Source organism: Oncorhynchus mykiss, chromosome 18 (genome assembly GCF_013265735.2).
Source record: "Oncorhynchus mykiss isolate Arlee chromosome 18, USDA_OmykA_1.1, whole genome shotgun sequence".
Classification (NCBI taxonomy): domain Eukaryota; kingdom Metazoa; phylum Chordata; class Actinopteri; order Salmoniformes; family Salmonidae; genus Oncorhynchus; species Oncorhynchus mykiss.
In genome coordinates this window covers 27,095,953-27,120,360 of record NC_048582.1, presented here as the reverse complement: position 1 = coordinate 27,120,360, position 24,408 = coordinate 27,095,953, and the positions used below count along the sequence as shown (strand labels likewise).

Here is a 24,408-nt window from a genome sequence, read left to right as displayed (position 1 = left end):
TCCTCCTCCTCTCTCTCGCTTCCTCCTCCTCCTCTCTCTCGCTTCCTCCTCCTCCTCTCTCTCGCTTCCTCCTCCTCCTCTCTCTCGCTTCCTCCTCCTCCTCTCTCTCGCTTCCTCCTCCTCCTCTCTCTCGCTTCCTCCTCCTCCTCTCTCTCGCTTCTTCCTCCTCTCGCTCGCTTCCTCCTCCTCTCGCTCGCTTCCTCCTGCTCGCTCGCTTCCTCCTTCTCGCTCGCACGCTTCCTCCTTCTCGCTCGCACGCTTCCTCCTTCTCGCTCGCTCGCTTCCTCCTTCTCGCTTCCTCCTTCTCGCTCGCTCGCTTGCCCCTTCTCGCTCGCTCGCTTGCCCCTTCTCGCTCGCTCGCTTGCCCCTTCTCGCTCGCTTGCCCCTTCTCGCTCGCTCGCTTGCCCCTTCTCGCTCGCTCGCTTGCCCCTTCTCGCTCGCTCGCTTGCCCCTTCTCGCTCGCTCGCTTCCCCCTTCTCGCTCGCTCGCTTCCCCCTTCTCGCTCGCTCGCTTTCTCTCTCTCGCTCGCTTTCTCTCGCTCGCTCGCTTTCTCGCACGCGCTTGCTTTCTCTCGCTCGCTCGCTTTCTCGCACGCGCTCGCTTTCTCTCGCGCGCTCTTTCTCTCTCTTGCGCTTTCTCTCTCGCTCTCTCTCTCGCTCGCTTTCTCGCTCGCTTTCTTTCTCTCTCTCTCTCGCTTTCTCTCTTGCGCTCTCGCAACAGCCTTTTCTCTAATCCTGGATCTGTCAGCCCATCTCCGATGAGCCTCCAAAAGCCTTTTAAGACTCATTGAAGAGAGTGTCTGACTGGTCCAGAATCAGAGGAATGTTTCTTCTGGGAGAGTGCAACTAGCTCAGTGTGACAGTAGCTTCTCTAGCCTGTTTGACTTGTCTAATGCTCACATATCAATGTCTCTCTGTCTCAGAACCGGGAGCTGCAGATCATGAGGAAACTGGACCACTGCAACATTGTGCGTTTACGCTACTTCTTCTATTCCAGTGGAGACAAGGTGGGTGGTTGCTGCTCATACGTCAGTATGTCTCTGTGTGTTGTTGCAGGTGATGGAGACTCCCTATTCAACAAGTTTTTGTTTGACACTGGCTAGGCTAAATGTTGCTCCTGAACTTCTGTTTCTACCACTTATATTCTTAGGCTTTCCGTTGTGAATATTTTCATATTAAGTTAAGCTGTTTAGGTTTATACTCTTATATTGTTGGGATTAGGGCCGACCCCATTTTAATAAACTAGTCAATTATTTGTTCAATAAGCTGTTGGTCGACCAAGATTTCTTTAGTCAAGCAGTAGCAAAAATAAAGATATATAATAGAGTATCAGTCAAAGGTTTGGACACCTCATTCAAGGGTTTTTCTTTATTTTACTATTTTCTACATTGTGGAATAATAGTGAAGACATCAAAACTATGAAATAACACATATGGAATCATGTAGTAACCAAAAAAGTGTTAAACAAATCAAAATATATTTTAGATTCCTCAAAGTAGCCACCCTTTGCCTTGATGACAGCTTTACACACTCTTGGCATTCTTACAAACAGCTTCATGAGGTACTCGCCTCGCTTCTAGTCCTTAGGAAACTATGCAGTATTTCTTTTTTTTAATGTATTATTTCTTACATTGTTAACATTTAAGATTTTCTGGGCTATTACATACGAGCGACGTCAACTTACCAACATTACGACCAGGAATACGACTTTCTCAAAGTGGATCCTTTGTTCGGACCACCACCCAGGACATTGGATCTAATCCTATAGGCCGGCCCAAAACGATGTCTTTGTAGAAGAGGTAGACGGAGCAGCCTCCTGGTCAGACTTCGAAGGCATGCACACCACCCACCGCTTCTGAGTATATTACCCGGCAATAGGGTTGCAAAAGGTCGGACAATTTCCAGTAAATTTCTGTACATTTTTGATGGGAGGTTAAGCCCGGGAATTTTGCTTAACTCCTTGACGCTACCCAACCTTGTAGCGGGATCATTTTCGTCAGCAACCTCTGAATAGCATAGCGCAACAGTCAAATAATATTACTAACAAATATTCATATACATGAAATCACAAGTGCCATATTGCGAAACACAGCTTAGCCTTTTTTTTAATCACCCTGTCGTCTCAGATTTTGACATTATGCTTTACAGCGAAAGCAATCCAAGCGTTTGTAAGTTCATCGATAGCATAGCATTATGTACACTTAGCATCAGGAAGCTTGGTCACACAAATCAGAAAAGCAATCAAATTAACCGTTTACCTTTGATGGTCTTCGGATGTTTTCTCTCACGAGACTCCCAGTTACCCAGCAAATGTTCCTTTTGTTCCATAAAGATTATTTTTATACCCAAAATACCGACGTTGGTTTGTCGCGTTATGTTCAGAAATCCACAGGAAAGAGCGGTCACCGCTATATTCCAAATAATATCTATAATGTCCATAGAAACATGTCAAACGTTTTTTGTAACCAATCTTCAGGTAGTTTTAAAAATATATATTCGATAATATTTCAACCGAGTGTGTAGCTTTTTCCATAACAGCGGGAGGAAAAATGGCGGCTTTACTCAATTGGGCACAAACTCACTCTGAGAGCCCCCAGCTCTCCACTTAGGCAATCTGATCCTTCATGCTCATTTTTCTAAATAAAAGCCTGAAACTATGTCTGAAGACTGTTGACACCTCAGGGAGGCCACAGAAAAAGGAATCTGGTTAATATCCCTTTAAATGGAGGCTAGACATGCGTAGGAACAAAAGGGTTTCAAAATAAGAGGCACTTCCTGATTGGATTTTCCTCAGGGTTTCGCCTGCAATATCAGTTCTGCTATACTCACAGACAATATTTTGACAGTTTTGGAAACTTTAGAGTGTTTTCTATCCTAATCTGTCAATTATATGCATATTCTAGCATCTGGTCCTGAGAAATAGGCTGTTTACTTTGGGAACGTTATTTTTCCAAACAAAAATAGTGCCCCCTAGCTTCAAGAGGACCTTTTTTTGTGGGATACACATAAGGAAATTCTAGGTCTTGTGGCATATTTTGGTTCAACTGTCCCCAATTCAATGGAATTGCAACCCTCTCCATGCACAGTGCATTCTTCCATCACATGTGTAGCTGATTCTCAAGATCTTGCCGACTAATGAGATGCTATCGAGCCCCCATTACTACACTGTCTGAGCCAAGGACTGCTTTCTGGTAAGTTTTGATTACAATACTGGGTGGGTTGAATATATTTTATGACATACATTATTTTTTTGTTAACTAGTAAATAGTAACCTACAGCAAAGTGTTCAAATCATTTCTAACTTGTTAACAATTTCTGCTAGTTAGGTTTGGCTGCCATGTGGGTTTTAGCTTGCTTGAGCCTGCTAACTGAGGAGTGTTAATTCACCTGTTTCCATACATGTTTTATAAACTATCTTACAAAAGAGTTGTTTAATCTAACTGCTTAATTATTTATCTGTACATGAAATTGTATTTTATTTTTTCATTTTATTCTAATCTTTACAGGAAAATGCCACTGGCGCACTATCTGATGTGTGGAGACGTTTCACTGCAGCTAATGTAGAAGGATGAGCTGTGTACATTTGCAAATACTGTGCCACATCATATGTGAAGAATGCAACAAAATGCAGAATCATCTGGCAAAGTGCATGAAGTTCCCTCGTCGCTCACAACAACCAACCTCTGACAAAAGTCCCTTTACTTCTGTTCGAGGTGAAAATGCCGGCACCTTATCGATAGCAACAGCACATTGTCCTCCTGGAATTAGACGTTTTTTTGACTCAATGGAGGAATGTAGTCAGAGGAATGTCTTGCTCGAGCTGTGTATGCAACTATTTCACCTCTGATGCTCACAGGCATTGTGTATTGGAAGGGATTTCTGAATGTTCTTTGCCCAGCATACACCACTCCAGCCAGACATGCTTTATCTACTCATTTGCTGGATGCAGAGTTCAAGTGAAGGTCAAGCAAATCATAGAGAAAGCAGCCTGTATTGCATTCATCTCTTATGGGTGGCTGAATGTTCGTGGGCAATGAATAATGAACTACATCTCCACCGCTCAACCAGTATTCTACAAGAGCACAGACACAAGGGACAACAGACACACTGGTCTTTACATTGCAGATGAGCTGAAGGCAGTCCATGACCTTGGACCACAGACGGTATTTGCACTGGTGACAGACAATGCTGCGAACATGAAGGCTGCTTGGTCTAAATTGGAGGAGTCCTACCCTCACATCACAACCATTGTCTGTGCTTCTCTTGCATTGAATCTGCTCCTCAAGGAGATCATGGCACTGAAAACAATGGATACACTCCACAAGAGAGCCGAGGAAATGGTTAGGTATGTGAAGGGTCATCAAGTTAAAGCAACAATCTACCTCACCAAGCAAAGTGAGAAGAATAAGAGCACCACATTGAAGCTGCCCAGCAACACCCGCTGGGGTGGTCTTGTCATGTTTGACTGTCTCCTGGAGGGGAAGGAGCCTCTCCAAGAAATGGCCATATTTCAGTCTGCCGGTTGGGAGAGAGTGGTAAGCAGCCTGAAACTCCTAAAACCTATGGCAGTAGCCATTGCATGGATTGAGGGAGACGATGCCCTCCTGTCTGATGTTCAGACTCTGCTTGCAGATGTAAGAGAATAAATCTGTACTGCCCTTCCTACTTCACTGTTGCGCCAAGCAGAGGAAAGCTGTAATTCTGAAATGCATCAAGAAGTGCGAAGACTTCTGCCTGAAGCCCATACACACCGCACCGTACCTGTTGGACCCCAAGTATGCTGGCAAGAGCGTCCTGTCTGGTGCAGAGATCAACAAGGCCTATGGTGTCATCACTACCGTGTCTCACCACCTTGGCCTGGATGAGGACAAGGTTCTTGGCAGTCTGGCGAAGTACACTTCCGAGCAAGGGCTTTGGGATGGAGATGCAATATGGCAGTCGTGCCAACATATCTCATCAGCCACCTGGTGGAAGGGACTTGTGAATCTGAGGTTCTTTCCCCTGTCGACAAACTGAAATGGTCCACCCACACAGACAGTGTGGTGAAGAAGGCGCAACAGCGCCTCTCCATCCTCAGGAGGCTGAAGAAATTTGGCTTGTCACCTAAAACCCTCACAAACTTTTACAGATGCACAATTGAAAGCAACCTGTCGGGCTGTATCACCGCCTGGTACAGAAAATGCACCGCCCTCAACCGTAAGGCTCTCCAGAGGGTGGTGTGGTCTGCACAACACATCACCGGGGGCAAACTATAGCACCCGATGTCACAGGAAGACCAAAAAGATCATCAAGGACAACAACCACCCGAGCCACTGCCTGTTCACCCTGCTACCTGTTCACCCCGCTTCCATCCAGAATGCGAGGTCAGTACAGGGGCATCAAAGCTGGGACCAAGAGACTGGAAACAGCTTCTTATTTCAAGGCCATCAGACTGTTGAACAGCCATCACTAACACAGAGCGGTTGCTGCCTACATACAGACTCGAATCGTTAGCCACTTTAATAAATGGATCACTAGTCACTTAAAAAAATGCCACTTTAATAATGTTTCCATATCTCACCTTACTCAGCTCATATGTGTATATACTGTATTTTATACCATCTATTGCATCTTGCCTATGCCGCTCGGCCATCGCTCATCCGTATATTTCTATGTACATATTGTTATTCCATCCCTTTACATTTGTGTGTAGTAGGTAGTTGTGAAATTGTTAGATTACTTGTTAGGGTGTTACTGTACTGTCGGAACTAGAAGCACAAGCATTTCGCTACGCTCACATTAACGTCTGCTAACCATGTGTATGTGACAATACATTTTTATTTTAATGCTTTTTCAACTGTCTTGAAGGAGTTCTCACATGCTGAGCACTTGTTGGTTGCTTCACTCTGTGGTCCAACTCATCCCAAAGCATCTCAATTGGGTTGAGGTTGGGTGATTTGTAGAGGCCAGGTCATCTGATGCAGCACTCCATCACTCTCCACCTTGGTCAAATAACCCTGACATAGCCTGGAGGTGTGTTTTCGGTCATTGTCCTCCTGAAAAACAAATGATAGTCCCATTAAGCGCAAAGCAGATGGGATGACGTATTGCTGCATAATGCTCTGGGAGTCATGCTGGTTAAGTGTGCTTTGAATTCTAAATAAATAAGACCGTGTCACCAGCAAAGCACCATCACACCACCACCTCCATGCTTCACGATGGGAATCACACATGCAGAGATCATCCATTCACCTACTCTGCGTCTCACAAAGACACGGCGGTTAGAACCAAAAATCTAAAATTTGTACTCATTAGACCAAAGGACAGATTTCCACTGGTCTTATGTCTATTGCTTATGTTTCTTGGCCCAAGCAAGTCTCTTCTTCTTATTGGTGTCCTTCAGTCGTGGTTTCTTTGCAGCAATTCGAACATGAAGGCCTGATTCACGTCTCCTCTGAACAGGTGATGTTGCGATGTCTGTTACTTGAACTCTGCAGCCCAAATAAATGCTTCAAACTGAGGTCCAGTTAATTGCTGATATTTGAGGCTAAACTTCTGCAGAGGTAACTGTCTTCCTTTGCTGTGGCAGTTCTCATGAGAGCCAGTTTCATCATAGCATAGGTTTTTGCAACTGTTCTTGAAGAAACGTTCAAAGTACAAAAATAAATGATGCACTGTCATTTTATCTTTGCTTATTTGAGCTGTTCTTGCTATAATATGGACTTGGTCTTTTACCAAATAGGGCTATTTTCTGTATACAACCCCTATCTTGTCACAACACAACTGATTTGCTCAAATGCATTAAGAAGGAAAGAAATTCCACAAAATAACTTTTAACAAGGCACAGCTGTTAATTGAAATGCATTCCATGAGACTACCTCATGAAGCTGGTTGAGAGAATGGCAAGAGTATGTAAAGCTCTCATCAAGGCAAAGGGTGGCTACTTTGAAGAATCTCAAATATAAAATATATTTTGAGTTTAACACTTTTTTGTGGGATACTACATTATTCCATATGTGTTATTCATAGTTTGTCTTCACTATTATTCTACAATGTAGAAAATGGTAATAAAAAAATAAATAAAAAACCTTTAATTAGGTGTGTCCAAACTTTTGACTGGTACTGTAAATATCATGGTGTACAAGACACTGATTTCTCGCCTGTCTGAAGTCGACTGATCCATTGTGGAGGTCATGGGGATAGCACGGTCCATCACTCTAAGACATGCTCCTGAAATTGTATATGGTTATATTACAAAAGAACAATGGTTCAACACCAATAAAAATAATATTTTATAACTTGCGCTTTCTCCCGCGTTGGATAGTGGTCGCTGTCCGTGGTTCAGAAACATATCAACGGGCTGTTGAATTGGTGCCTTTTTCCTAGACCATGTTTATCTGTGCATAATAGCAAAGTTAACCAGCATATTGGTGTTGAGAACAATACGTTTGAGACAGCAGCAGAATGAGGAGATGTGAAAACAGCCCTTGCCTTATTGTCTAAGAAAGGTGAGGAGAGCGGAAACCCCAACTTAATTAGGTCTATAATCAATAGCCTAACTGTTAAATGTGCCTGGCTTTATAAATCATCAATATATCTGCAAAAATAAGACATGTCCTGCTTTTGTTACCTGTTTGAGTGTTTAATAGCCTACTGATTCCGTGCTCACGCAACATGTCAAGTAAACAAATTCGGCTGATTTTAATCTTTGCTTTGCTATAATAAAGGCTTTACACTTTTCTTTTGTTACAACATCCTCTCTGACATTATTTACCATTCATTTAGTGTTTACACTGTTCCAAATTGTCAAAACTATTTACAATGCTCCTTTTTCTTGATCTCCTTATTGTTGTCATTATTATGATCATAAGTAATGTCATTATCATTGGAAGGCTTAGTGTAGCAGCCTTGTATAACCACCACTGAGCTGTAGGCCTGAAAGCGCCTCCTGTTTAGTCTTAATACCGTAACTTACTTAGGCCTGTATTTCAATACTTTTATAGTCTACTGTATCTATCAATCAGTCATTCATTGTCCATGTCATCACACAGCATACGAGTCATTCATGATTTGAATTGTAGTCAAGCAGTTTAGTCAAATTAAATCAAGCGAGCCTTGAATAATTAGCTTAAACAATAAATAAGACGTTCCATTTTGGAAATTGCATTCATGAATTAATGCGACTGTTTTTAGTCTTTGCTGTAATAAAGGCCTAACAAAAAAAACGCTGAAATATACTTTTTACTGTTTACATTGTTCCAAACGGTCAGGAAAATTATATTGTATTCTATACAGCATCTGTTTGGCACACATAATATACATGCAGCGCTTGCTCCTTACCTTCTTTTTCTTGATCTCCAGTGTTATCCAGTAGTCACATTTATTCCACACATCTGAATTGCCCTTCACCTCCTCAGCAACCAGTAAACATTCCCCTGTTTCGAGTTTATTTGTCATGTAATTATATTCAAACATGAATATTTGATTAAAACACATAGGATGTGTCAATATATGGAAAAATATACATTTTAAAATCTCGACCCATCAATTGGAACAGACTACTCTTGATCAAGCAATAATTTTTTTTGGGGGGGGGGGACAGCCCTAGTTGGGATATATACGTGAACAAGGGGACATTAGGGTTGTAGCATTAACCTGTTAATAAGAAAAAAGGCATGTTGTGCATTTATATTTGTGTCATTGTGGCTAGACAGACTGACATTGTGGCCTATGTTGGTGTGCAGTGAAGGTCTATTTGCATAGATAAAGTGATACAGTCAGTCTGCCACTATGACCTGTAGTGTGTGTTTAATGTGATGTGATCCTGCAGCCTGGCACAGTGTGGTGGGTATGCTGACACCGGGTGTCGGGCCTCTGGATGTGGGCCAGAGGGAAACGAAGCCTGCTATGTGACCAGACTAAAGGCTGCTGCTCTACCTTAAAAGAGCCGGCTCCTATTCTGCCCTGCCTTGCCCAGTGACGGTATTACGTCTCTCTGGCTGACCACGGGTGCTTCTCAAGGAGCTTCATCTCCTCGCCTCTTGTGATGGGAGAAAACATTTATACAGTTATTAGGGTATTATTTTTGGTGGGGACTAGGAGAGGAAGCCACTTTACACTATTGAGATGTGACCCTTTAGCCTCAGCCAGACCGAACACCAGGACCTAGTGTCTGGAGGTCTGTACACTGATCTGTGTCCCTGCTTGCCCTTTCCCCTCCTCTGACTGTGACTTCATAGACACATGAGACTGTCGTTCCATAGAGAGGGTGGTGCTCATTAGGGCATGCAACAGATTAGTATAATTTTTTTAACTGGGTGGTTGGAGCCCTGAAAGATGGTTGGCTGAAAGCCGTATTTCATGTAATTTTACTGCTTTAATTACATTGGTGACCAGTTCATAATAGCAATTAGGCACCTCGGTAGTTAGTGGTATATTGCCAATATACCATGGCTAAGGGCTCCATGTTGTGTTGTGCCTAAGAACAACCCTTATACCACACCTCCTCGGGCGTTTTTGCTTAACTGTACCGTTCCGGAAAATACACAGAATTACTACTTGTATACTGTTTAATTCCCACCATCTTATGGTTAATCAGGGTCCTAAGTGGTCTTGTTCAAACAGATTTGCCTTTCCTCTTGATTGGTGAAGCACAGCTTTGTGTCATTTATAAGCATATACAAGGCTTGTAGTGAGACTCTGGAAAACAACATCTCATTTAGACACATGTAGCCATGGCACATAAACGACATCCCCCATCTAAAAAAAATCACATTGTTATGACATTTGTGCCATATTTTTCCAGCCCAACATCATAGCCTACCACATGATTTACAGATAATCTATGTTTTTCTCAGTTCATTTAGCGAATACTGGCAAATGCATAAAATAGACGGACACACACACACTGTTACTTGGGGCAGAGCACTAAGCAGTCACTCACTACCTGTTGCTGTCAAACCAATCAGTTATTTACATGGTCAGGAGGGAACAAGGGAAGGATCCAATCACCTGCCTTTTGTGTGAGCCGATGAGCCAATCAGAGGTGTAATTTAGGGGCTGCTGTTGCCTAGTGAGAAAGGCAGGAGAGTGAGTCATCCTTTGTGTGGGGGCTTATTTTAGAGCATGGCTCTATCAGGAAGTGTGTGTGTGTGACTGTGTGGGTCTTGAGAAGACTTAAGGCACAGGGATCAAACACATCTCAGCATGACTTGGCCTTTTTAATTTCCTGTGTGGTAGGAACAGATGATATACAGTTAAAACATATACACAAAACATTTAGAACACCTGTTCTTTCCATGACAAAGACTGACCAGGTGAATCCAGGTGAAAGCTATGGTCCCTTAATGATGTCACCTGTTAAATCCACGTCAATCAGTGTAGATGAAGGGGAGGAGACAGGTTGAAGAAGGATTTTTAAGCCTTGAGACAATTGAGACATGGACCATTCAGAGGGTGGATTTGAATGGGGGATTTGAACAGACAAATGGGGGATTTGAACAGGGTATGGTAGTAGGTGCCAGGCGCACCGGTTTGTGTCAAGAACTGCAGCACTGCTGGGTTTTTCATGCTAAACAGTTTCTTGTGTGTATCAAGAATGGTCCAACACCCAAAGGACATCCAGCCAACTAGCCACGACTGTGGGAAGCATTGGAGTCGACATGGGCTAGCATACCGGTGGAACGCTTTCGACACCTTGTCGAGTCCATGCCCCGACGAATTGAGACTGTTCTGAGGGCAAACGTGAGGGCTGGGTGGAGGGCATGCAACTCAATATTAGGACGCTGTTCTTAATGCTTTGTACCCTCAGTGTATATGTGATCATTCTTAATCTTTTAGTGGGTCATTGAAGACATCTGCGGGGACGGATTCGTAGAAAAAGTGTGATATCCCATTGCCCTAACTAGAACAGTCATCTGTTCCTCTGTTGCCCTGCCAAAAAAACAACCATCTGACTCCCTTGATGTTAAGTCTAGCTTACGTGTCTCTGCCAGATCATACAGTAACTGTTTTTCTTATTTTTTTTCTCTCTCACTGTCTGTCTGGCCAGCGAGACCTGGGTTGTGTTCATTAGGCACACAAAACGAAAATTAGCCTTTCTTATTGGTAGCCACTCAACGTTTCAGTCCGTTTTCTTCCGTTTGGTGCCTAATGAGCAAGAACCATGTTACATTGTGATCACTCCAAAGGAATTCATACATGCTTCTAACCTCCTCAGCCAACTGTCCCAAGTCTGACCCATACTCTAAATGTCTCTGCGTGTGTGTTACAGAAGGACGAGGTGTATCTCAACCTGGTTCTGGACTACGTTCCTGAGACTGTGTACAGAGTGGCTAGACACTACAGCCGAGCCAAGCAGACCCTCCCCATGGTCTATGTGAAGGTAAGACCCCCTCAAGTCTTATCGCGTCATCAAGATACTACTCTCTGTATGTTTCTTTTTAGATCAGTGTTTCTCAACTCAGGTCGCGCACCCAACAGCACACGTTTGTTGTAGCCCTGGACAAAAACACCCGAATCAACTCATCGAGGGCTTGATGATTATTTGGCAAGTTGAATCTGATGTTCTTGTCCAGGCCTTATAATAATAATAATGTTTACTGTTAGGGGACTGAGAAACACTGCTTTAGATGCAATTTTGTGGTAGACCTGGGTCAAATACAAATGTCAAATACTTGAGCTGTTCTTGATTTAGTTTGCTCGGTACAGGGCCTCCCGAGTGGCGCAGCGGTTTATGGCACTGCATCGCAGAGCTAGAGGCGTCACTACAGACCCGGGTTCGATCCAAGGCTATGACGCAGCGCACAATTGGCCCAGCGTGTTGGCCAGTCGGGATGTCCTTGTCCCATCGCGCCGCTGCTCATTGTGGCGGACCGATTTTGTGCATGCTGACTACGGTCGCCAGCTGTAGGGTGTTTCCTCCGACACATTGGTGTGGCTGGCTTCCGGGTTAAGCAAGCAGTGCGGCTTGGCGGGGTCGTGTTTTGGAGGACGCATGGCTCTGGACCTTTGCAACTCCCGTACGGAGTCGGGAGAGGCAGCGATGGGACAAGAATGTAACTGCCAATTGGTTATCACGAAATTGTGGAGAAAAAGGGGTACAAATAAAAATGTTTGCGCGGTACTGTAGAACCAACAGAATAGTCTTGCACAATGAGTGGTGGTGGGATGGTTGTGTGTCTGGGAAGGCAGACAGACTCCTTTGGGCATTTCCCTCCCGTCCTCCTCACCATGCTGTCCTGCGTCATTGTGTAGCGGCCAGTTGAGATGGGGTCAGCGGCCTTATTATAGCGCCCCCACCATCTCTGCCTTTCCAACTTGCCACTTAAGGAAGTGGAAGTAGTGGCATAAACAAAGGGCTGGACTGGAGTCAGAGCCAGGGACTGTTGGCTGAGGCTTCTGGGGGATTTGGACACTGGCACACTGTTATTTTTAGCCCATTGAATACGAGGGAGCATGAATTGCCTCTACTCTATAGGCCTACCACTCATGTCATTATGTGTAGCTAGCTTAGAGCATGCACTAAGTTGTGTGTGTCCACATCTTTCTCTGCAGATGTACATGTACCAGCTCTTCCGGAGCTTGGCCTACATCCATTCCTTTGGGATCTGCCATCGGGACATCAAGCCCCAGAACCTGCTGTTGGACCCGGAGACAGCCGTGCTCAAGCTCTGTGACTTTGGCAGGTGGGCTGGAACATTGAAAGCCATATTGATGCTCATAGAAATATAATTACTAGAATGGACAAAGCCCCTCAGGCTTACACAACAGCAATTTGCTGTGGTCTGGGCCTGAGTTCTAGTAAGATTTTTTTTTTTAATGAGGTTAGGTTTGTGTCTGAAGATATGTCTGAGAACGTTACTAGCTTCGTTACCTTGCTTCCTCCATCCTTTTTTCCTTTGAGAGGAATTGCGCAAACTGCTAACTGGTATACATAAAAGAAAGAGCAGTTTCAAGTCTCAAATTCTCATTTTGACCTTCCTTCCTTCCTTCATCCTTGGTTATCTTTGGCAGTGCGAAGCAGCTGGTCCGTGGTGAGCCCAATGTGTCCTACATCTGCTCACGGTACTACAGAGCCCCCGAGCTCATCTTTGGGGCCACTGACTACACCTCCAGCATAGGTACGCTTCCACTACTAAAACCTTATGCTGACTACACCTCCCATTACTAACACCTTACACTGACTACCTACACGTTACACCAACTATACATCCAGCATATGTACACTCCCACTACTAGTGTGTGTGGGTGTGCGAGTCTGTGTGTGAGTCCTCACAGTATTTCTCCATCCTCTGCAGATGTATGGTCCGCTGGCTGCGTTCTAGCAGAACTGTTGCTAGGGCAACCCATTTTTCCCGGCGACAGTGGGGTGGATCAGCTAGTGGAGATCATCAAGGTAAAAACACCTGCCTTCAAATGTCAACAGACGGACGGTAAGCCGGACCGTCAACCAAAATAATGCACAGAGATACCGTGACGAGATCCTGAGGCCATTGTCGTGCCATTCATCCGCCGCCATCACCTCATGTTTCAGCATAAAGCATGGCCCCGTGTCGCAGGGATCTGTACACAATTCCTGGATGCTGAAAATGTCGCAAGTCTTCCATGGCCTGCATACTCACCAGACATGTCACCTATTGAGCATGTTTGGGATGCTCTGGATCAACCTGTACGACAGCTCTTTCCAGTTCCCGCAAATATCCAGCAACTTTGCACAGCCATTGTAGAGGAGTAGGACAACATTCCACAGGCCACAATCAACAGCCAACTATGCGAAGGAGATTGTGCATGAGATGTGTGCATAAGTTAAATGGTGGTCACATCAGATACTGACTGGTTTTCTGATCCACGTCCCTACCTTTTCTTTTAAGGTATCTGTAACCAACAGATGCATATCTGTATTCCCAGTCATGTGAAATTCGTAGATTAGGGCCTAATTTATTTATTTAAAATGACTTATTTCCTTATATGAACTGCAACTCACTAATCTTTGACATTTTTGCATGTTGCGTTTTATATTTGTGATCAGTGTACATACAAAAAAAAAATATATATATATATATATATATATATATATACACGCATATAAAATATTGATGAGAAAATGTATTTTCAGGACACTCTTAAAATGAATGATCAAGCAAAACAAAACCTGTATGTGAATATTGTAAGTTATTATATGTCATTAATCACTTACATTTGTTAAGTACTACATTTCCCAGAATGCATTAGTTTATCCCTCAAGTTGTCTCTAGAGCCTTCAAAAAGAAGCCAAACAAATGAAATGGGTTGTGGAAATATAATTGGCTATTCTAAGCACTAAGGTTAAGAGTGTGAACATTGTTTCCAGAGAGAACCAATGTATTCTTTGGTGTCTGTGTGACCTGTCAGATTCAATCGATTCCCAAATTCTGAATTGAGAACAACCCTGGTGGTAATGTAACTAATGTAATGAGTGTTTAACTTCCGTTTTGACATACAAGTACTAAGTACACACCTGATACTTCAAATGTACATATCGATGGGAAAACGGTTCCTCTGTCTCCGTGTCTTCCCAGGTTCTCGGCACTCCCACTCGGGAGCAGATCAGAGAGATGAATCCCAACTACACTGAGTTTAAGTTCCCTCAGATCAAGGCACACCCATGGACTAAGGTGAGTCAACAGGTACAGGAACCGTTTTTTACTATTTTAAAATCTGTCGCCTACATCTGAGTGTCTCTTTCTCTGTCGCTGAGTGAAAATATAATTTAAGAGGAAGTTCGGATTCTCCCCCCGTCTTCAAATCTCACTCATGCATCAGTGTTCTTGAGATAAGCATGTTAAACATTTTCACACAGTCACCAGCCTCAGGGGCAAGCAGAGGAACAGCAGTGTACACACACACTCACACAGTGCTCATTTTAGAATCTTCAGGTTGAACAGCATGTGCTCAGTGGGTGCAGGACTCACTATGTACCTCACCACATTGGTGACAAAAGGGACAGCTGGTCCAAATTCGCTGATTATTGTTCTCTGCCGTAGACTCTAACCCTTGAGTGTTTTCACATCTGAAGGGTTGGATAAGTATTCCACCTTTACAAATCTGCACACATCGAAGGGTTACATGCTGATCACACCTCTCGCGTCGCAAAATAAATGTACACGTGCATGTTATTCAATCATTGCACCCACACTGCTCGTGCCCGTCAGCGAGCGTCTTCATGGCTAGGTGCTAAAATAGAAATTGGTTCTATTTGTGAAGCTCAACTCTCTGCAAGTCCGACCTCTCGCATCTCCTCATTGGTTTTTAGGAGCATATACCCACGTGGGTGATTGAAAGATGAACTTAGGTCCACACTCCGGTCGGTTGTAGCAATGCTGTGAAGTTGGTTGCCAACCATCATATAAAGTCCAAAGAAGCCTGAAGGAAGGAGGAGAGATGACGAGAAAGGTATTCGGTTTACCTTTTTATCTGTGGATGAACCTTTCTAGCGCAGGCGTTCTGCTAGCGGTACCCCTCGACAACATTCCACTGAAAAGGCAGCGCGCAAAATTCAAAAATAGTTTTTAGAAATATGTAACTTTCACACATGAACCTCTCTGGGATATGTGGGACGGTAGCGTCCCAACTGGCCAAGAGCCAGGGAAAATGCAGAGCACCTAATTCAAATAAATTTCTATAAAAATCAAACTTTCATTAAATCACACATGCAAGATGGCAAATTAAAGCTACACTTGTTGTGAATTCAGCCAACATGTCAGATTTCAAAAAGGCTTTTCGGCGAAAGCAAACGATGCTATTATCTGAGGTTAAGCACCTCCGTAAACAAAGAGAGAAACCATATTTCAACCCTGCAGGCGCGACACAAAACGCAGAAATACAAATTTAATTCATGCCTTACCTTTGACGAGTTTCTTTTGTTGGCACTCCAATATGTTCCCATAAATATCACAAATTGTCCTTTTGTTCGATTAATTCCGTCAATATATATCCAAAATGTCAATTTATTTTATTCCAACTTGCTCAACGTGACTACATAATATCTTAAAAGTTACCTGTAAACTTGGCAAAACATTTCAAACTACTTTTGTAATACAACTTTAGGTATTTTTTAATGTAAATATTCTATCAAATTGAAGACGGGATGATCTGTGTTCAATACAGGAAGAAGACAAACTGAAGCATGCTTTCTGGTCACGCGCCTCTAACAGTACACTTCAAGTGACCCTCGTTTAAGATGGCCGTACTTCTTCATTACACAAAGGAATAACCTCAACCAATTTCTAAAGAATGTTGACATCCAGTGGAAGCGATAGGAACTGCAAGAAGGTCCCTTAGAAATCTGGATTCCCAATGAAAACCAATTGAAAACAGAGTGACCTAAAAAAAAAAAAAGAATCTGAATGGTTTGTCCTCTGGGTTTTGCCTGCTAAATAAGTTATGTTATACTCACAGACATGATTCAAACAGTTTTAGAAACTTCAGAGTGTTTTATATCCAAATCTACTAATAATATGCATATCTTCTGGGGATTAGTAGCAGGCAGTTGAATTTGGGCATGCATCATCTGGACGTAAAAATACTGCCCCCTGTCACCAAGAAGTTAACAAGTACAATACAGCAAATGAAAGATTAACATCTTGTTAATCTACCCATCGTGTCCGATTTCAAAAATGCTTTACAGCGAAAACATATAATTTATGTTAGGTCATAGCCAAGTCAAAAAAACAGCAATTTTTCCAGCCAAAGATAGGAGTCACAAAAAGCAGAAATATAGATAAAATTAATCACTAACCTTTGATCTTCATCAGATGACACTCATAGGACATCATGTTACATGTATTGTGTATGTTTTGTTCGATAATGTGCATATTTATATCCAAAAATCCAGCAACCGCTGTGTCAGATTTCAAAAAAGCACTTACCTTTGATCTTCATCAGAAGGCACTCCCAGGAATCCCAGTTTGACAATAAATGACTGATTTGTTCCATAAAGTCGATCATTTATGTCCAAATAGCCACTTGTTAGCGTGTTTAGCCCAGTAATCCATCTTCATGAGGCGCAAGCACTTCGTCCAGACAAAAACTCAAAGTTCCGTTACAGGTCGTAGAAACAAGTCAAACGATGTATGGAATCAATCTTTAGGATGTTTTTAACATAAAACATCAATAAGCTTCCAACCGTAGAATTCCTATGTCTGAAGACAAGCACTGGAACAAGAGCTAACTATGAGCCCCTCCTTTATAGTAGAATCCTCAAACCAGTTTCTAAAGACAAGTGGAAGCCGTAGGAAGTGCAACTTGACTCCATAGACACTGTATTCGGTAGGCCAAGCTTTGAAAAACTACCAACCTCAGATATCCCACTTCCTGGTTGGATTTGTCTCAGGTTTTCGCCTGCCATATGAGTTCTGTTATACTCACAGACATCATTCAAACAGTTTTAGAGACTTCAGAGTGTTTCCTATCCAATACTAATAATAATATGCATATATGAGCATCTGGGACAGAGTAGGAGGCAGTTCACTCTGGGCAAGCTATTCATCCAAAAGTGAAAATGCTGCCCCCTATCCCAAAAAGGTTAATTGTCGGAGTAGAGGACCTTGTGCATTTCAGGTAAAATGACAACCCAATGTTTATATACCAGGACAAACTAGCTAGCAACAGCAAACTTGCTAGCTAAATTGCCATACATGTTTAATGCTTTTTGACCTGTCCCCAAATTAATATTTTTTATTTTACCTTTATTTAACTAGGCAAGTCAGTTAAGAACAAATTCTTATTTTCAATGACGGCCTAGGAACAGTGGGTTAACTGCCTTGTTCAGGGGCAGAACGACAGATTTTTACCTTGTCAGCTTGGGGATTCGATCTTGCAACCTTTCAGTTACTAGTCCAACACTCTAACTACTAGGCAGCCTAGCTTTAATTGGTTCAGAGTTTGGTTTGATATTTCAACCTGCGTGTCCTGATCACTTCTGGTGTGGGTGAACAAAATCAACTTGTGCGCGTGTGGTTTGGTCAGCATGTTAGGGCTAAGGGGAAGGGATACAGTTAGGGAGGTAATTGGGACCGCAATATTTGTCCCACGGTTTTACACCAGCTCTCTCGTCTGCAGGAGACAATTTATGCTCGATCTGAAAATGTGGTCGGAGGTGCTGTATGGGTGGTGTGGCCAAGTTGAGCTCCGTACCGCATTTCTTTGCGCCTCTCAAATTCTGTTACAATGCAGAGGGCTCCGTATGGCTCCGCATTGACATGATTGGTTGACGGTAGGTGAGGGCGGGAGGTCCTGTATAAACACAAACTCACTTCTTCCTTCAAAACAGCTTTGGGCTGCTCGGTGAAGTGCAAGAAGTATGAATGCCCCACTTCTGCAGATGCCGTATCACCTTAAATTCTGCACAACCAATGCAGAGATCGGGATTGATGTAGCACCTTTAAGATATGTTTACACTCCCTCTGGTGTAGTACTGCACTGCACTGTCCTCTGGCCTGTTGGTGTCTGAATAAATGTGAATCTACAATACATTTTAGGTCCCACTTTAAACAGCCACTTCAAAGGTTTGATGCCTTTATAAACCCTTTATAAGTCTATAAATGCTTCAGAAAACATTCATAAGCAAAAAAACTACAGATGTAAGAACCATATGTATGTATGTATGTATGTGTATATGTATGTATGTAAAGCTTTGTAAAGTTGTTTAAAGTGGAGCAAGATTTTAAAACCCTGTCATTCCACCTGTCGTGTGTGTGTGTATATACAGTGCCTAGTGAAAGTCTTCACACTTGCACAGTTTTCACATTTTGCAGCCTTAGATTTAAATAAAAAAATGAATTGGAATTTTGCACAGGCACTGTATAATATTTACCTGTCATTGGTTTAGCAGGTGTAGGGTGAAGTTGTCTCTGGACGCTGATCTTTGGTCAGTCTTGCATATTCCCCACTAATGCTTAAGGTTAGGATTGGGGGAAGCTGATCCTAGATCTGTACCTAGGGTAATCTTCACCCAGGAGCTTTAGCCGACATGTCACCTCTAACCTGTGTTATTGACCGGTTTCAGCCTTGTGTGATTGGCTCTCAGGTGTTCCGGCCGCGCACGCCCCCTGAGGCCATCGCTCTGTGCTCGCGGCTGCTGGAGTACACGCCCACAGCGCGCTTCACGCCCCTGGAGGCCTGTGCCCACACCTTTTTCGACGAGCTCCGGGACCCCAACCTCAAGCTGCCCAACGGGCGCGAGAAGCCCCTGCTCTTCAACTTCTCCACACAGGGTATGGCGGGAGCTCAGACACAGCTCTGTATCTCCTACAGAATTACTAGAATGGACAAAGCCCTTCAGACGACTGCAAATTTGACTGGAACACTCATGGGACCACTAAATATGGATGCCAGTCTACTCATCACAGAACTTTGACTTGAATAGGAATGTCTGTTCTAGTAATTGTATTTCTATACATGCCAAATTTGACTACTGATTAGCGTGGTGGTTGATAATGGGGAATGTGACTATTACTCCATTAGATAATTGTGATTGAGATTGAAATTTGATCACAGCGAATTAATGCTGTGACTATGGTTGATGTAATTGTGTCACTATTCCTTGCTGCTTTGTAATGCAGGGCTCCCTTGTAAAAGAGAGCTTGGTCTCAATGGCCCTGCTAAAATAAAGGCTAAAAATGCTATGAAGGGGAATGTGAAAGTTGGGCCTGTGGTTGTAGGCCAAATGGTAGAATGTGTGTATATAGGTAACTGTATTTGGGTGGTTGGCTCTGTGGTTGTAACTGGTAGATGTGGTTATATCCTGACTCTCCACCCTTCTCAAAGTGTGCACTTTCACACTTCTTGTTGTGGATGTGACATTGTTGGAAACACCCTCTAGTCACTATTTACACCAATCCAACTCTTTTAAATCCATGATGGGGAGTATGCAAATTTTGTCCATAGACACAGAATGTGACTTACTGAATTTGAGGATGGTGATTGATTACGATGTGGTCATCAATGCATGCTGTGACTCCGGTAGGATGGTGGTGATAGTCGGGTCTGTAGTTGTACATCTAAGATGTGCTCTCTGTCTATAGGTGATTGTGTTTGACGTGATGTTTCTTTCTCTATGCTTCCAGAGTTGTCCAGTAACCCCTCTTTAGCCTCCATCCTCATCCCCGCCCACGCCCGGAATCAGCCCGGGGCCTTCACCCCTACCAACACCTCCGCACCCTCAGGTCAGTACACTCTCCACCTCCCTGTCTTTCGCTTTCTTTCTCTCTCACCCTCTCTCTCTCTCACCCTGTTTCTCTCTCTCACCCTGCCTCTCCCACTATTGCCATTCCTAAATCAACCCCTAGACACGTTTGTATATCTGACAGGGTTGGATAGGTATAAACTAGGGTTCTTGTGGCAGGGGGCTAGGGGTCAGTGGAAGATTGGGAACCTCTCTCTCTCCCCCTCTGTCCTCACCCTCAGCTCTCAGTACTCCTGGCTAGTCTCTTCTCAGTACTAACCAGGACCTGTGTTCACAATGCGTCTCAGAGTATAGCGTCTAGAGTGCTGATTTTGGACCAGATTTCCCCTTTAGAATATAATGAATAACATGATATGGAAAGGGTGGACCTGATCCCATATCAGCTCTGTTACTCTGAGACGCTTTGTGAATAGTGGCCCAGAGCTCTCCTCATTAAAGGCGAGTAGTGTAACGTACTGCTTCCATTTCCAGATGCCAACAGCGGAGACCGTGGCCATACCACCAACGCTGCCGCCGCCTCCACCTGAGACCTCTTCCTGACCCGTCTGCCCGCTGCCCATGCCCCAGCTCCTGGACAACAACAGTGGCATGGCTGCACACCAACCAACTAATGAAGCAAAGCAAGAAAACTGACGCCCGATAAAGATGAACGCAAGGAAAACCGAATCGGAACTTCGTTATTCCCCTACCACCTCCACCCTCTCCCATCGTTTTAATGTTTGATTATTTATTTGTACAAAAAGGACAACAGTGATATGTTCTCAGAGCTGCTCTTCATCTTTCTGTGCTTTGAAGAGGAGGGGACTGAGTGCAGGTGTGTTTAGTGTAGAGATAATGTATAGCTAAATAAGTATACAAAAGTACTTTGATGTGTTTGTTTCCATAGACAATCTTCCTTTTTTCTTACGCTTGGTATAGTCACCCACTCTCTCCGTGTGGGGGAGGCCTCTACATGCCTCTTGCAACAGCCTTACGTTCAGACTGTGGCCCCTTGGGGCCTCTGTCAACCCCATCCCACCCATTCATACATATACATCTGAAGACCTTGATGACATTGTGACTTTTATTGGTTGACCTCGATATCTGTCTGTGTTCAATGTACACATACACAGTTGATATATTGTAGAATTGTGTCAGCTACTCTCTCTCCTGCTTCAGAAATCACAATTCTGCTACTGTATGCAGCACCATTTTGTGATTCTGCTCGTAAGGCAACAGTTGTCTCGCACCTTCGCATGTTTTTTGGGTTTGTCCCCGTTTTAGCTGCCAGAAACGGTGCAGAAATGAGTTTTCCCCCGTTTTCCCCCTAAGGGTAATGCCGTACCCACAAAACTTTGCCAGAACAGACCTAAGAGCAAGAGATTCTGCTGGTCTTTCATGTGATTTCAATGAAGACCACAACCTCTGTTTTACTTTTCCTGCTGTTGTCAGATAGACATTATGACTAGTAAAGCCTGGTATTGTTCCGTTTCTTGTTAGGTTGGGGTGGGTTTTGGGGACTGGCTATGAAGGATGCTTGGATGAGGGTGTATGCTGTTGATTGTGCTGAATTTCATCACAATCTTTCTTTGTTACCATCTGTGTCCGAATGTTCCCTATAATTTAGTGCACTGCTTTTGACCACAGTCCACATTGCGCTGGGCAAAAGTAGTAGGGAATAGGGTGTCATTTCAGACGCAGCCTCATGTCATTTTAAACCACTGTTGGAAGTCCTTCCTCATTCTGACTTCACCCTTTCCTGCTCTTCTTTTACAACTGAAAGTCCTTCCATCCCATCCCTCAACACTTTGAAGACCTATACAAAAAGTACACACAAATGTGTATGTATTTATGTAAGTAGATGCTCCTCACCAAACTGGCTTACGTGTGCGTGTCTTCCTGTGGTATGTATGGTATGTAAATAGGCAGACCCAAGAACTGTTAACGAGCAAAAACAAAAATGAATGATATAAAGAAGAATACAAAAGAAAAAAACATTCAGGTTAAAAGTTATTGTATAGTCAAACTGTAGATCAGCTTTGTTTTTCTCCTCCAGCCATTTAGTTCAATCTCGACTGTACAGTAGGTGCCAGCTGTATCATTGTAAGGATAACCAGTAATGTATAGTGTATCTATAGGTTGGAGTGCCTTTGCTTCCACTCGTTCGCTCCTCTCTTCCCCAGGTCTCCTCCCTCTATGGTCCTACCTGGAGGCTCTGTTGTAAAATTGCCCTTACGCACAGATCTAGGATCAGCTTGGCCTCCCGAAATCCTAACCATAGTGGGAAAACACAAAACTGACTCGAGACCAGCGTACAGGGCAGATTCACCCTATTCCTTCGTGGAGTGCTGTTGACTTCCCCTTTCCACCTCTCTGATCTTTCATGTTCCACAATTCACTGCAAAGCCAGGCGTCACACAGACCACACATCACCTCGTCACTGTTTCTTTTTGTACGATTGGCTATGTGTCTTTGACTTTGGGATCCCCTTTGGTGGTGGTGGGTTGGGGGAGTTGTAGCATTGATTTTCTCAGACACTTTAAAAATACATTCTCTTTCCAGGAAGGTTTGAGGTGGGTTTTAAAATGTGTTTTTATGGTTTTATGAGCGATGCATGTACAACCCCACATGGTTTTGGGGGGGGGGGGAAGTCTTATCGTATTCAGTATTACTTTCTCAACTATGGCAATAAACAATTTGTCTGTAGGATTTGTGTGTCCACATTCTCAACAGCACTCTGGGAGAGATGTCATGTAGCACCAATCCTTCATGTTTTTTATTACATTTTGTAAAGCATATATTTGTATGCTTGCATCCGTAAATGTGTTGCTATCCAATAATTTGGCCTGTAAAACAAACAATGTGACCACTTCTTGTCTTTAAGGATAATATATGTACAAAACACAATGTTTAAAAAAAAAATATATATATATATATACAATTTTAAAAAGAATGAAGGACTGGGTTATATTCAGAAATTAAGACTTTACAACAGAAAAAAAACTAACATTACTTCTACTTGAATGCCTCTGACTGAAATTTTGATTTCATTTTGAATATAAACCTTTTGTTCTGTGAAGGTATGCTTAATGTCCCCTCTCCCTGTAAATATTTCTGTCTCTATGTGACTTGGTTCAGAGAAATAGTTACCTGGTACTGTAATTTGCATTAAATAAACCGTAGGTTAGCCTGGAAAGGAACAAACTGTGTCATGTCTTTTGTTATGTTCTCATATGCTACCTGGGTTGTGTTTAGAACAGAGAAAACATTGAAACTGAGTTACTTGAGCTTGTATAAGAACGCACGTATTTGTTATTCCGTTGCAAAACATTTGCAACAGTATGTTCCCTACTGAGCACGACCCTGTTTGTTGTTAGCTCAAAGTTGGATGTGTTCCAGTAGAAAGTAGCCTATCCAGTGACACGCTTGTTTTGAGCCCAAAATCAAGAAAATCCGTCAAATTGTAAGATGCAAATCTACCCCAGGTTGTGGCTTAAGGTATTATAATATAGATAGTTGGGACTCACTTCTACATTCCTCATCCTAAGAAGAGGATTAACATTAAATACATTCCAAATGAACAAAATACATTTCATTTTCAGATTTGACATGTATTACCTTGTTCCCTTAATTTCCTCTACCTTTCTGCAGTATTTACACATTTGCCTGAACAATTTGCATGTTTTTGCATCTTCATTTAAAGAAACACAGGTGTTTATCTGGATCTGAGGAACTGCTGAACACAGTTGACTTGGATGGTTCTGTATACAATATTATATTTAACAGTACTGCCTCTTCGGTGGTCTGTGTCTGTTCAATACAAAAGACCGGTCATTACCGTTCTTAAAATATTTACAAGTGACAGACTGTTGCTGATAACAATTGAATAAAGTTTTTTTTTTCGCAGGTTTGTAAATTCATCAGTTCTTCTGCGCTCTGGCACACAGACGAAAGTGCTCTGAATTGGAGTAGATAGCCAGAGAGAACTTACAAAACGCACCCAATGTGACCTACCTGTGTTGAACTGCGTTCCCTCATATTTAAACACTAGCGGCACGCCACTCTATGGGTGGTACATATTTGTGGCATCACAGTCACAAAACCCAGGCAAATAAACAAAAATACAAAACAGTGGAATTTAAAGTTGCCTACCCCATAGACCTGAATGATGCACTTCTTTTAAGACCAAAATTGTAGGACGCAAATTTTCCATGCACCAGTTTATGG

General features: G+C 43.0%; 1 protein-coding gene across 4 annotated transcripts in view; it reads left to right on the top strand.

Moving 5' to 3' along the window:
- LOC110495932 (glycogen synthase kinase-3 beta) overlaps positions 1-23,381 on the top strand; it is a 43,508-nt gene extending 20,127 nt beyond the window's left edge. The window contains exons 3-11 of one of the 4 annotated variants that reach the window (XM_021571464.2): positions 923-1,006; positions 11,251-11,361; positions 12,534-12,664; positions 12,993-13,099; positions 13,277-13,374; positions 14,537-14,644; positions 19,045-19,231; positions 20,084-20,182; positions 20,674-23,381. In XM_021571464.2, the coding sequence (XP_021427139.2) occupies positions 923-1,006; positions 11,251-11,361; positions 12,534-12,664; positions 12,993-13,099; positions 13,277-13,374; positions 14,537-14,644; positions 19,045-19,231; positions 20,084-20,182; positions 20,674-20,729 (981 nt within the window). In that variant the 3' untranslated portion in view covers positions 20,730-23,381. Of the gene's footprint in view, positions 1-922; positions 1,007-11,250; positions 11,362-12,533; positions 12,665-12,992; positions 13,100-13,276; positions 13,375-14,536; positions 14,645-19,023; positions 19,232-20,083; positions 20,183-20,673 lie in introns of all 4 variants that reach the window. The other 3 variants (XM_021571462.2, XM_021571465.2, XM_021571463.2) reach the window with 3 other exon arrangements.
- The last annotated feature ends 1,027 nt before the right edge of the window (positions 23,382-24,408 follow it).